The 14,519-nt window shown below is 43.3% G+C and overlaps 1 protein-coding gene across 1 annotated transcript in view; it reads right to left on the bottom strand.

The window, feature by feature from the left end:
* Positions 1 to 6,734: 6,734 nt before the first annotated feature.
* smo (smoothened, frizzled class receptor) overlaps positions 6,735 to 14,519 on the bottom strand; it is a 174,668-nt gene continuing 166,883 nt past the window's right edge. Inside the window, exon 14 of the mRNA XM_080268125.1 lies at positions 6,735 to 7,523. Coding sequence (XP_080124251.1) covers positions 6,735 to 7,523 — 789 coding nt within the window. The remainder of the gene's footprint in view (positions 7,524 to 14,519) is intronic.

Below are 14,519 nucleotides of genomic sequence, written 5' to 3' on the forward strand. Positions count from 1 at the left end.
CAGCAAACAGCAACACCGGAAGCTTCCAAATCTCACCCTCATTCATTAGAGCCACCCCCACATCCACTGCCCTACACTGCACCTCCTTTATAACCCCATCCATGTATATATTAAACAGCCATGGAGACATCACACAACCCTGTTTCAGTCCCACATTGAGATAAAAGAACTCACTCAGCTCACCATCCACTCGCACCGTAGCCCTAGCTCCCTCGTACATACTCTTCACAGCACTCAACAATTTCCCCTCCACTCCATATATTCTTAATACCTTCCACATACCTTGCCTATCTATTCTGTCATAAGCTTTCTCCAAGTCCATGAAGGCAGCATACACTTTCCTTCCCTTCTCTAGATACTTCTTCACTAAACACCTTAGAACAAATATCTGACCTACACACCCTTTTCCCTTCCTAAATCTCCCTTGTTCTTCTCCAACTAGCTCCTCTGTCATATGCCTAACCCTATCAATGAGTATTCTACCATATATTTTACCAGTCACACTAAGCAGGCAAATACCCCTATGGTTACCACATACTTCTCTCTCCCCTTTTCCTTTGTATAAAGGAACAATTATACCTGATTTCCAGTCCTCTGGAACCCTTCCCTCTTACCAAGCCAATCTACACAACTTCCATATCCACTCCACAGCAATCTCACCCCCATACCTCAGCATTTCACCACACACTCCATCAATTCCTGGGTCCTTTCCCAACTTAATCTTCTTCGCTTCCACTACTTCCGCCCTACTGATCTCATCCTCCCTCCTCTCATCTCTTCTTCTCCCAGCCATTCCCTAACCACTTATACTCGCACTGCTCTCACTCTCTACATTCAACAAATCCTCAAAGTGCTCCTTCCATCTCCTCAGTTTCTCTCTCTTCTCCACCAACAATCTGTTATTCCTATCTTTCACTCCCCTACTATTTCCCCTTTCACACTGCCTTACTTTCTTTACCTCCTTCCAAAACAATTTCTTACTCTCCCTCCATTTCACGCTCAGATTCCTCCCAAACTCCTCATCCACTTTCTTTTTACTCTCCTTCACCAGTCTCTTAACCTCCCTTCTCCTGCTTATATACCTCTCTCTTCTCTCTCTCATCTTCTCCCCTACCTCTACTCGCTAACCATTCACTATATGCCTTCTTCTTTTGTTCCACAGCTCGTTTCACCTCATCATTCCACCATGCTGTCCCTTGCACACCCTTGCATCTCCTCCTCACTCCACAAATCGCCTCACATGCTGCGCCTATCTCTTCCGTGAATATCTTACATACGTCTTCCACCCCTTCCATCTGCTCTAGCTCATACCTTCCCAATCTTTCTTCCACTATGCTCTTATACTCTGTCATTTTCCTCACTATCTTGCAATTTCTCCACTCTTCTCACAGGAGTTGCTTTCTCCTGTCTTCCCCTTCGTCTCCTCAACCACTTTCTTTGCAGCTCTACCTTGGCCATCACTAAGTGATGGTCCGAGACCCCATTCTCCCACCCTCTCCACACTCTTGCATCCAACACTTGTCTTCTCATTCGCTCATCCACACACACGTAGTCTATCATTGCCTTTTGTTCAACAAGTTCACCATCCATCCTCCTCATTACTCTCCATGTATACCGGTGGATCATCTTATGCCGAAAGTAGGTGTTGGCTATTGCCAACCCCTTACAAGCACAGATGTCCACCAAAGCACTTCCATTCCCATCTACGTCAGCTGGCACACCCCACCGACCAACCACTCCATCCACTCGTACATTCCCAACTTTGCCATTCATGTTTCCAATCAACAGCACTCTCTTGCTCCTCTCAAACTTGTCCATACACTTTTCTACACTCGCCCAAAACATCTTTCACTCTTGCCACTCGATCCTCTGTCGGGACATACACACATACAATCGCCCATGCTTGTATACCTACTTTCATCCTCACCCATACAATCCTTGCACCCACTGTTCCATACTCTCTTATATTCTCCTTCCACTTCTTGCTTATCATCAGACATACTCCCTCTCTTGCCCTCTCATTTTCATTGACTCCCGCACATATACCTAAACCATATTCCCATTCTCTCACCCTTTCACCTTTCCATTTAGTTTCAGTCAATCCACTTTTGCATCCTCAAGCACCTGAACAATCTCTCTCCCTTTCACTTCATCATTCACTCCTGTCACATTCCACGTTCCCACCCTAAGAATGTCCTCTGTCTGTTTCTTAGTGGTCAACGTATGGTCCGTCCGGGTCCGAGGCGCTTTATTCGCTTTTTTAGTTAGTTCTTTTTATGGGGTGGGGCACTAACCCACCACCAACCCTTTTAGTCGCCTTGTATGACAAGCAGGGATACTGGGGGAGTATTCTTGAAACCCCCCCCTCTGGCTGTCAGGCTAATGAGATCGAATAAGGTTCATATGGATCCATTCATGTCAATTTAAGATGATCCAGGACCATTTAGGTCCATGTGAGCCAATCATGTTTATTTGGTTCACACAGGCCACTTTCAATTCACTCAGCTCCTTCTTAGCCACATGATGATGAATGAGCAAACTGATAATGATGATGATGATCATGATGACACTGATGATTATGCTGATGGCAATGATATCCAACCCTCCTGTTACTTCATTACTTTACCATCTATTATTCTCCTTACTGGAGACTACAACATACATCTGGTATAGTACTTGTAAAAAATGTAAAAAATTTGTACTCATTCATAATCAAGTGAAATACAGATGTTTCTTCACATGTCTCTGATGCAAAACTTACAGGATTAACAAATCAGCCTAATTATCTAATTTAAAAAATACATACCCTAACTTAAATAGCCTACAATGCTGACACACTTATCAGCATATCATATAAGTTAATTAACAACACAGACATTAAAAAAAACTATACAAATACTTACAACATATATAAAGGAACAGTCTGTAGCACCAGCCAATCAGAATTGTACCCCCGAGGAGGATGGGAGTGGTGGTGGTAGGGAGACCTTGAGTTCCTGTTTCACATATCCTGACCATCCCCCTTTGCTGACCCTTTCAGTGTGATGCTAACATGGACAGTAGGCCAGCATACTCTCCCAAACACTGTTCTCTACCTCAAGCACTGCTGTACATGCCTTTTACAAACCATGCAATGTACCCCACTACTTCACAGGGGTTGATGCCAGCAAGGGCATGCAGCCAGAAAACTTGGCCCTTGCAACTTAGTGGCGGACTTGAGGGGAGGCATGACACGGCTCCATCAACATAATTTTGGGGATGGGGATGGGATGGGGCTCGGATCTGTGTGAGAGGGTACAGGGCTTTGTGGTTCCCAAACTGCTGCTTCCATCCAACAGAGAAGGGCCTAAACCTGGGAGTAGCATCCCAGGGGCTGCCCTATCAGTAAATGAATTATGGTAGGTCAGTTACAGTGCCATGGCATGCTTGATGGGTGTACTGGTAGCTGTCCTGGCAAGGTACCCTGAGGCCATTGTCACAGCCACTGGTCATGGCTGGTGGGCTTTGGGTCCCAAGTCCCATGCCTGGACTTGGGACTGTGCAGGTGGGTGGGACCTGTGGTCAGTCTCTCCCTTTATTAAACTTTTTACCAACATGACAAAAGGTGAGAAAAAGCACTGGAATCCTGAAAAAACTAAATAATCCAAGGGGATCAGAGTGGCAGCTTGAAATGTGGGTAGTTTGATGGGTAGAGCAGAGGACGTTGTTGAGGCAATCAGTAAAAGGTGGATGGATCCTGGCTGTGTACATGAAGTTAGGTATATGAGAGGTTTAGCCAGAATAACATTCAGGAGAGATTGTAGGTGTAAGCTATTCTGGCAGGGAAGTGCAGATGGATATGGTGATGTAGGTGTCCTGGTTATGGAAAAACAGGTAGACTATGTCATGAATGTAATGGGGATGAATGAAAGGATTATATTAATGAAAATTTTGTTCGGCAGACACAATTTCACTGGAATAGGCATGTGCTCCACGGGCTGGCTTGGACAATGTAGAAAAGGGCAGATTTTGGGGTGACCTGATACCTGTAGAAAGTGGTATGGGGATGATGAGATTATAATTTTGGAAGAGGACTTAAATGGTCAAGCGAATAAAGCAGCTCAAGGATTTAAGGGGTACATGGAGGATGCACATATGGTATGGGAAATGTCAATGGGGCAAGGATACTCGAATCTGAGGAGGGATTGAACATGACTGTGTGCAACTTACATTTCAGGAAATGACAGAGTAGGCTGACTGCATTTCAGTCTGGGTGAAATAGTAGCAAGGTTGACTATTTTCTGGTCAGAAGGGCTGATACGTGGTTGGTGAGGGATGTTAAAATTAAAGAGAGCAAAGTGTGTGTGCAGTAACAAATTACTGAAAGTGACATGGTGCTTAAGGAGTTGGTGGTGAAGAAGCAGATCTATGCACCTAGGAGGAAAATATTTCAGTTGAAAAACCAAGAAGTAAGGGATGCCCTCTATAGCAAGATGAATGGAGTGGTGGTTGAACAGGGAGCTGTTGACAGATGTGTTAATGAACTGTACAAATCTTTCAGGAACAAACACTTGAGAGTTACTGATTCAGTGTGTGGATGGACAAAAGGGTCCCATAAAGACATAAGGTAACATGGTCGTAGGATGAGGATGTAAAAGCTGCAGTTAAGAAGAAAAGAAGGCTTTTCCAGGAATGGAAAAGGCGTGGTAACTGGATTACTTGGCTGCCATGCATAGTGCTAGAAAAGAAGTAAACAGGGCAAAATCTGACTCTCAGAGTCCTTTATGGGATAAACTAAATAGCGATGAATGGAAGAATATAATGTTAAAGGTGGAAAATCAGATGAAGATGGAAAACAGGGATATCATACGTCAGCAATGTGTGAAAAATTATGAAGGAAGGGTAATAGTGAACAGCAAGGATATTGAAGATGCCTGGAGAGGGCACTATAATCGGTTGCTGAATGAGGAGTCTGACGAACAGGGATGGTTTTGAATTGGTGGATCCAGTGTTTCGCCCTTGGCCTTTGACTGATGCTGCTATTGTCAGCAGGGCAATAGGAATGATGCAGCTGGGGAAAGCAGCAGGTGTATCTAGGTTGACTGCTGAAATGCTGAAGGCCTCAGGAGATATAGGAGTGGGGTTAGTTACTGACTTGATAAATATGATTATACATGGGTGTGTTGTCCTAGATGACTGGTTGAAGACAGTGACTTTAACTGTGTACAAGGGAAAGGGTGATGCCCCGGAATGAGGAAATTATAGAGGTACTGTATAAAACTTTTGTACCAGGATAATGAAGGTATTGGAGAGAGTTCTAGAGGTTATGATTATGAAAAAAGTGAATACTGATGAGATGCAGTTCGGCTTTATACCAGGTAAAGGGGCCACTGATGACATATTCGCTGTCTGACAGCTTCAGGAAAAATATACATGAAAGAAAAGATCTGTACAGTACTTTGTTTTTGTTGATTTGGAGAATGCCTCTGACAGATCCCTAGGGAGGTGGTGAAGTGGGCCACTACAAAGTTTGGGATCAAGCAGCAGCTGGTTTGAGTGGTTATGGCTATGTACAGTATGTGGGTGACTGCAACCATGTGAGAGTGAAAGGAGATTTAGTGATAAATTTTCCATGAATGTTGGCATGCATTAGGGTCTTGTGCTCCTTAATGTTTATCATGATGCTTGAAGCCCTCACATGACCAGAAATGAACTCACCTGAGAGATATATGCTGCTGATTTTGTGTTCATTGCAGAGAATGAAAGGGATGTGGAGGAAAGACTCAGGAAGTGGAGAGATGGTCGGGGGCACAAGGGCTTGAAAGTAAATGCAGATAATACAAAAGTAATGGTATCTAGGGCTGGAGGCACTATCAGTCAAAGAGGGAGAGTGGCCATGTGCGGTCTGTCACAAGGACGTGGGAAGTAAATCCATCTTGTGCAGTATTTGTCATAAGTGGGTGCATAAGACATGTAGTGGTATTAGAGGTAGACTGAGAGATAATGCTGATTTCATATGTGGAGTATCGGAGAGAGTATGTGGTGATCGTCTGACGTGAATGGCCTGATATTGTTGGCAAGTCTCCTGAGTGTGTGGAATTTTATTACTTGGCAGACATGTTATGTGCTGGCTGTGGGACTGGAGTCAGCTCTGTGGCTAGAGTGAGAAGTGGTTGGAAGAAGTTCAGGGTGCTGTTGCTTCTCCTGACACAGAGAGGGCTCTCTCTCTGTGCTAAGGGATCTTTGTATGTGGCACGTGTTAAAAGTGTAATGCTGTACAGTAGTGAGACCTGGGCAGTAAAGGAAAAGTATATTCGTAGGCTCAACTGTACAGAAATGACAATGATTTGGTGGATGTGTAGTGCATCCTTTGAATGCAAGGCCTGGTGGGGCTAGGTTTATGATGGAAGAGTTGAGAGGAAGGATGTGAGTGGAATGTATTGGTGCTGTGATGAGGAGGGGTAGACTAAGATGGTTTGGGCATGCTGAGCAGATGGGGGATGACAATTGGGTGCAGAAAATGAAAAGTGTGAACGGTGGAGGCTGGGTTGCGGGAGGAAGACTGAAAAGGACCTGGGACAAGGTCATAGCATGTGACCTCAGGGATAAGGGACTGAACAGGGAGACTGCCGGAGACTGAGCAGCATGGACAGCTGTCATTAGGTGACCAAGGCCGATACATGCAAGCATGTTGGAGCCTTTATAAGCAAAACAAAACTGTTATAAATAACTTATAGCCTAACAAACGTGCTTCTTCAGTCACTTTCCCCTCCAATGTCTAATACTGTCATGACATCATTGCTCTCAGTTCTCTTTCTACTACGACCACTGCTGTTTCCAGTCCTGCTACTGCTTGTTGTGCGCTTATATGAACCATGGCTCGAGTTCACAGCTTTGTTAGATACCCAGTCATTATTATGATTAGTTTTCTTTCCTAATTTAGTGACAGGTGTACCCGGTCGCTCAGTGTTTGGTGGTTTTCTTCGAGAAGAAAAACTGGTTTCAGTAATTGTTTTTCTACTATCATTTATCATATAATTGTATGTGGGACTACTGGTGCTGTCACGAGACAAGTTTGTGTGAGATTTTGCTGCAGCTCTCATCAGCTGTGGAGTGCTCACTTGGACAGACTTATCAGCAGTGTGTACCCTTGGTGTTGGGGCAGGAAGTGAGGCCTGTACCCCTACACTTACACTGTTCACCTGTACACCAACTTCAGCAGTGCTTCTTGTGCTACAGGCTCGAGATACCAACTGGCCACCTTCTAAGGAAGCTGTGGCCCGACTGTAGTTTTCCTCCTGTCTCCGAAGCTCTGCACTCTTGAGGGCATTATTGAGAACAGTGTGTGGGACAATTGCTTCCCCTAAGGGCGTCTCATCCTCAGAATCCACAGTGGTCTGGCCAGGAAGGCTAAGGGGTTGAACTGGAGGTGCTGAGGGGGCACCACGATCTGAGCGAGTGGGTTCGTCAGAACTCAGGTTGAGGCGTTTCATCATGTTGGTAAAAAGGGTATCCTGGTAAGGTAGAGTCACTGCAGGCAGTATCTGTAAATAAATACAAGTCAAATTAAGTATGATAATAGTTGACAGGCTGAGCAACTTTGATATAAGGAGTTCTGAATGGAGAAAAAGTAAGGGAAAAAAAATGCAAATATTCCTTTTAATTATCTGATTAATAAAAGAAGATCTGCAGAACACTAGATATAATACATTTATTAACAAACAGGAGATACGATTAAATTTACTTCATAGCAAAAGTTTTGGTAAGAGGTAGTCAAACAGCGGAGCAGTGATGACATGGTGTGGTACTGAGTGGCTTGCACCAGATAACAAATTTAAACATGAATTATCCATCAATCTATCCATCATCCAATCTTTTATTGCCTCATCAGGAGCACAGGCACTCTGGGCTAGGCTACTCAGTCCAGACATTTAAGACAACAGTGATTTGTACCTCATTCCAGAGTGGCGCCATGTGAGCTATTTACCCTAACCATCCCAATGGGCCACATCAGGTTGACGTGCCTTAACCCATTAGACCACAACACATCCATCTGGTGGTTACCATCATGCATTGTACATGGCCTAGTGAGTTACAGGAAACCATTTGGCATGTTATTCAGTAGCCAACAGTCACCAGAATACTGAAGTTAAATGAACTATGGTCACTCCCAGAAGCTTTTATTTGTTGGTAGATTAACAAAGGTATAGTCATTTTCCTCACTCTGCCCTTGGGTGGGAAAGGAGGTCCGGATGATGATGATGGTCATTAGCGAAAAAGTCTGAAGGAAATCAAGAGATGGGAATTGCTGAACTGCAGAGAAGGTAATGTGATTAATGGTGTGTTGTTCTCTAGTCTGATCCAGCCAGCAAAAACACTCACTGCTGAAAGTAATGGATGCCCAACTGAATGTACACTGATATAGTGTTGCACAGGTATTCCTTTATCTTAAATTGCAAAGAGATCTCACAATAAACATTTGTGAAGTTGTAGACATTAATCTCTCAACCCAGCTGGTAGTACATTTTTATACACTGTGAGGGAAAGGTCCCACCCAGCAGCTGTGTTGGCAGTATGATAGATCATGACTGACATATTTACTAATAAGTGTGAGAACTTCCCATCACCACACACTGTGGTGTCAGATGCCACAAGCCAGGTAGAGAATACTATGTTCATAATTACATACTACAGCTACCGCAAACTGACTTAGAACCTTCCCCCACAAGGTATTAAAAAACACAAAAATCATAGTATATCACAATGTTTGTTCATGAAATGCCATTCATTAATGTGAAATCATGTTTCCCTTGTTTTTCTGGACCAGCTGGATGCATTTTGGCATGGAATCACTTAGTTCTCTAAAGTAATCTATGGACATTTCTTTGCACCAAACATTTGTCAGTTCAGTCTTGAGGTTGTCCAGATTGGGTGTCTTCTTCTCTGCCATGATTTTCTTCATCTTTGCCCAGCAGTTTTCTATCGGATTTAGATCCGGACTGTTGCCAGGCCAGTCGAGGATCTCAATCCGATTACCCTGAAGCCATTTTGTCACCTTTCTTTACTTGTGACATGGAGCTGAATCATGCATGAAAAAGTTGCACCCATGAATAGCAAAAAAGTTTAACAAATGATGTTTCAGAACCTGAATGTACCGGCCACCATTCATCATCAAGTTCTTTGGAAGAAAGTAGAAGCCTCCCCTTCCCATTTCACCTGAGAAACACCCCCATACCATTACTGATTGTGGGTGCTTAACAGTTGGCACTGTGTAAGCAGGGTCATATCAACTAGGGGAGGCAGGGCGACGAACCTTGGCAGAATGCACCTGGAACACCTGAAATGTGCTTTCATGGGAAACATAACTTTTCTCCACTCATCTGATGTCCAGTGTGCAAACTTCTTGGCAAACTGAATGAGCTGCTACTTCATGCGATCAGTGAGAAGCGGTTTCTTGGCTGCGGTGCGGCTTGGCAAACCCAGCTCCTTCTGCAAGTGGTGTTGGATAGTTCTAATTAAGACGTCTTGTAATAGCTGGGGATGCATTCTCTTCAATTCTGCTGCTGTCAGTCGAGGATTCTTGATTACTTCCCTCTTCAGAAGTGTATCTGTACCTCTGGAAGTCGTCCTCTTCTTTCCACCACCATGCTTGTGCTCTGGTACAACAGGCCACACGCTGCAGTAAGAATCTTCATGATGGTCGACTTAGCACATCCAGTACGTTCACAGATTGTGTTGATACGAACATTATCCTGCCTCCATGCAATGATACGGACCCTCTCATCCCTTGAGCAGTACTTTCCAGGCATGACAACTTAACTCTAGGAAAATAACAGGGCAAACAGTAATGCACACGAAAAAAGAGGCAGGTGCAAGCTCGGAGCAATGGGAACATATACTCCCACTCCCGCCTCTGGGCTAGCACTGACGTGCTGTATCACCATCTCCCGCCAACACCAGAGGAGTTGCCAGTTACTTCTTGCCCAAAAAATTCACTTGGTAGAGGTGGAAACACAAAGCAATGACAGACAACTCTCCCATAGCAATTCTGTGTGTAGCGCCTAAGTCAATTTGTGGTGGATGTAAGTACTAACAGGGGTACCCGGCATTGCCAGGCCTGAAAGGCGAACACTAATCCTATACAGGGAGTCCCCGATATACGAAGCCCCATTTATACAACATTTCAAAGGTACCAAAGTGAAAAATATAGGACAAATTCCCCTATACGAAAGGAATATGCTTCGATGGTACAAAAAGTGCAACGAGAAAATGTTCCAAATTTGGCGCGTGACTGACCACAACGCCACTATCGTGTATGGCGAGGCAAGCAACTGCCTCCATTTTGTCCCAGTCTGTTCCCGCTCCCCAGCTGTGTAGTGCATGCCTTCTGTACTTCGAGAAGCTTTCGCATCACATCTTTCGCATCTTGCATCATGCCACCCAAGCATCTTGCACCTTCATCATCATCTTCCGTGAAGCCTCTCAAGAAGAAGCAACACTGGACCCTGACTCTGGAGTGCAAGCTGGAAATTGTGAAGAGGCATGAGGAAGGTCAGGGCGTGAGTGAGATCGAGCGTGCCATGTGCTTACCTGTGTCGACTGTTGGTACAGTTACGAAGAAGAAAGAGCTTTACAAGAAGATGGCAACCTCTTTTTCAAGCCCACCTGCTGCTTGCCAGGCCAAACAGATGCACAGCAGCAGGAGACAGAAAATGGAACAGCTGCTCGGGAGGACTGTCAGCAGAAGAGGATTCCTCTCTCTCTGATGCTTATTCAAGAATGTGGCATGGAGATCTAGGGCAGGTTAGAGAGAGATGATGCTGCAGGCCCTTCTGCTGCCACTTCTACCACCACTTCTGTTGCCATTTCTGCTGCTTGGGATACCTTCAAGGCCAGCAGAGGCTGGTTTGATTGTTTTAGGAAGAGGGCTGGTCTAACCAATGTTCGGCTTCAGGGAGAGGCTGCTAGCACTGATTCAGTTGCTGCGTCGGCATTCCCAGAGCACCTGAAGAAAATCATCGAGGAAGGCAGCTCCTCCCCAAAGCAGGTGTTTAACATCAATGAGACTGGGCTGTACCGGAAGAAAATGCCAAGCAAGTTAAATTCATAATTTGCTGTTTTACAAGTTATTTGTAGGCTAGCTGTAACAAGAAATAATAAAAAATATTCACCATAACTGAGACAGGTAGTGGTGAAAGGAGTGAATTTATGACTTCTGAAAGTGGCACGTGCTGTGAAGGTGGCCAGTCATACGAAATCACTTTTGTTAGGATCAATTTATGCGTTTTTAGTGTTCAGTTCAGTTCAGTTCAGTTGCTGTGCGGAGGCACTGCCTTCACAACGGAGCCGCAGCTTTTTGTTTCGAAAGTGACAACAGTGTTGTGAAATTTTTATTGAGTGATGAAATGTTCTTAAATTTATATGTGCCCTTTACACTGTGTTATGAAAGTGGCACATGCTGTGAAGGTAGCCAGTCATATGAAATAACTTGTGTTGGTTAGGGTCAATGTATGCATTTTGGGTGATTTTAACATACACAATGTTGAATGGTTATTGCATTCTGCCCGGACTGACGACGCTGGTCTAGAATGCGAGCTGTTTGCGGAATCGTTTAATCTCACCCAGTTGGTAAAGCAACCAACCAGAATACCTGATAATCCTGACCATAATGCCCATCTCTTGGATTTATTCTTGACAAATAATCCAGATCAATACAGGATAGAGGTACTGTCACCACTTGGATCCTCTGACCACAATCTCATCAAAGCCTCATTGGTTAACCCTCCTACACCTCCCCATTCCGAACCTGTCAGGGTGACCCGATGGCACTTTGACAGGGCAGACTGCGATGGATTTAGAAATTATCTTGCTGATGTTCCATGGCAGTCTTTCTTCTCTAGTGATCCCAATTCTACCCAGTCCCACATTTGTGACTTAATACTAGCTGGTATGGATTTATTCATACCAAGTCAACAATTCACTAAAAGATCAAACTCTCCAAAATGGTTTGATGGCAGTTGTGCCAGAGCAACAGCCCAAAAGTCATTAGCATATAACTCTTACTTAAAATCAAAAACACCTGAATCACTCTCCCAATTTAAAATTGCTAGAAATCATGCAAAAGCTCTATTAAATCTATCTAAATCAAACTTTCTTCAAAAGCAAGCATCAAAACTACTTAACAACCCTAATGACAATAGAATATTCTGGTCAACTCTTAATTCTTTCAATAATAACTTTAACAAGTCATCTTCCATTCCCCCACTAAAATCTTCAGATGGCAATACTACAAATGACCCACGTGGGAAAGCAGATATCTTTGCTAGTACCTTTGCAAGAAACTCTACCATAGATGATACCAGCCAGAATGTCTCAGTACTGGAACTTGATTCTCCCGAAATTGCCCCACTTAAAATACAGACAAGATTTGTAAAATCCATCCTAGACAATTTACCTACCAACAAAGCTCCAGGTCCAGATGGAATTCCGCCAATTGTTTTGAAAAAGTGTTCCCCTGAACTTGCCTCTGTCCTAGCTAAATTATTCAGACTATGCATACGTACTTCTTAATTCCCAAATTCATGGAAAGAAGCCAATATCCACCCAGTTCCGAAGAAAGGAAGTTCGTCTGACCCCTCCAATTACAGACCAATAGCTATCACATCTTCTCTTGGTAAGGTATTTGAAACTTTAATTAATAAGCATATTGTTAAACATCTTGAATCCAACAATTTAATTAATGATAGACAATACGGTTTTCGCCACGAAAGATCCACCATTGACGTACTCAATCTCTTAACTCATACCATCCATCAATCAATTGATCTTTTTGGAGAAACTCATGCAGTAGCTCTTGATATCTCTAAAGCTTTCGACAGAGTATGGCACCGTTCCCTGCTCTCCAAACTCCCTTGCTATGGACTAACGTCTTTTGTTCCTTTGATTTCTTCTTATCTTAGTGACAGGAAAATAAGAGTAAAAGTAGATGATGTATATTCGAATTTCCATTCAATTAACGCCGGCGTGCCGCAGGGATCAGTTCTGGCGCCAACTCTATTTCTGGTTCATATTAATGATCTCTTATCTGTCACTCACAGTCCCATTCACTCATATGCAGATGACTCAACACTACATAGTTCATTCACACTCAGACATCCATTTACAAAGTCTAATATCTCTACCTCTCAACTCAGTACAGCCATCTCCATAAATCAAGATCTATCTAAAATCAGTAAATGGGGGCAAAACAACCTTGTCTCTTGTAATGCTAGTAAAACTAAATATATACAGTTTACTAATAGAAAGATATTGCCAGATTCGTACATTACCTTCAGTGCTACTAATATTCCCATCTCCAAAAGTATTGAAATTCTTGGTGTCTCACTTAACAGTGCCCTCAGCTGGACCTCTCATGTCAGATCACTTGCTAAAACCACCTCAAAGAAACTTGGATTATTGTACAGAGTCCGTAACTTCTTCGCCGATGAGCAGTTAGCTATAATTTATAAGAGTCATGTGCGCTCTCAGCTTGAATATTGCTCACCCTTGTGGAATGGTTGTGGAGAGGTTGCATTAAGACAACTAGACAAAATTCAGAATAAAGCTGTTAGAATCATTAACAACCCTGCCATTACATATAAACTACCTCCCCTGCAAGTAAGAAGGAATGTTGCCTCCCTTGCATTATTTTACAGATATTTTTTTGGCAAATGCTCAGATGAAGTTGCATCCATGGTGCCACCTCTCCATGCCTTCCCTCGTGCTACACGGGCATCTGGTAGCGCTCATGACTGGAATGTCACTCAACCACATTGCAGAACTTCTGCCTATCAGAATTCTTTCATTCCCCGAACTGCATCTCTCTGGAACTTGCTTCCCCAGAGTTGTTTTCCTCCAAATTTCAACCTACAACTGTTCAAGTCTAACTGTTACAGATACTTTATGAACAGAGGACACCAGTAATCTGGTGTATGGATTATTTTTTTTTCTCCATTTGTTTTTCCTTCCTCCATTCTGTTATTTAAAAAAAAAAAAAAAAAAAAAAAAAAAAAAACTAGTGTTCAGTTCAATTGCTAGGCAGAGGCATTAACTTTGCAACAGTGCTGCAGTTTTTTGTTATGAAAGTGACGAAAATGTGAAATTTTTACGTGTTGTGAAGGTGGGCAGTCATACAAAATCACTTGTGTTGGTTAGGGTCAATTTGTGTGTGTTTAACTACTGTTCAGTTCAGTTCAGTTCAGTTGCTGTGCAGAGGCATTGCCTTTGCAACGGCGCCGCAGTTTTTAGTTGTGAAAGTGACGAAAGTGTTGTGAAATTTTTACGTGTTGTGAAGGTGGCCAGTCATATGAAATCACTTTTGATTGTTTGAGTCAATTTATGCCTATTTTACTGGTAAGTTGCAGTGCTTTTATGAGTGTTTTGTTACAACTTTTTTTTTTTTTTTTTTTTTAGCACATACATTTTTAGGCAGAAGAAAACTGCTCCTGGGTTTAAGGCAGCTAAGGATTGTCCAACTTTGGCCCTAGGAGGCAATGCCAAGG

Source organism: Coenobita brevimanus, chromosome 26 (assembly GCF_032717465.1).
Source record: "Coenobita brevimanus isolate Jiangsu-jjx chromosome 26, ASM3271746v2, whole genome shotgun sequence".
NCBI classification, from domain to species: Eukaryota; Metazoa; Arthropoda; class Malacostraca; order Decapoda; family Coenobitidae; genus Coenobita; species Coenobita brevimanus.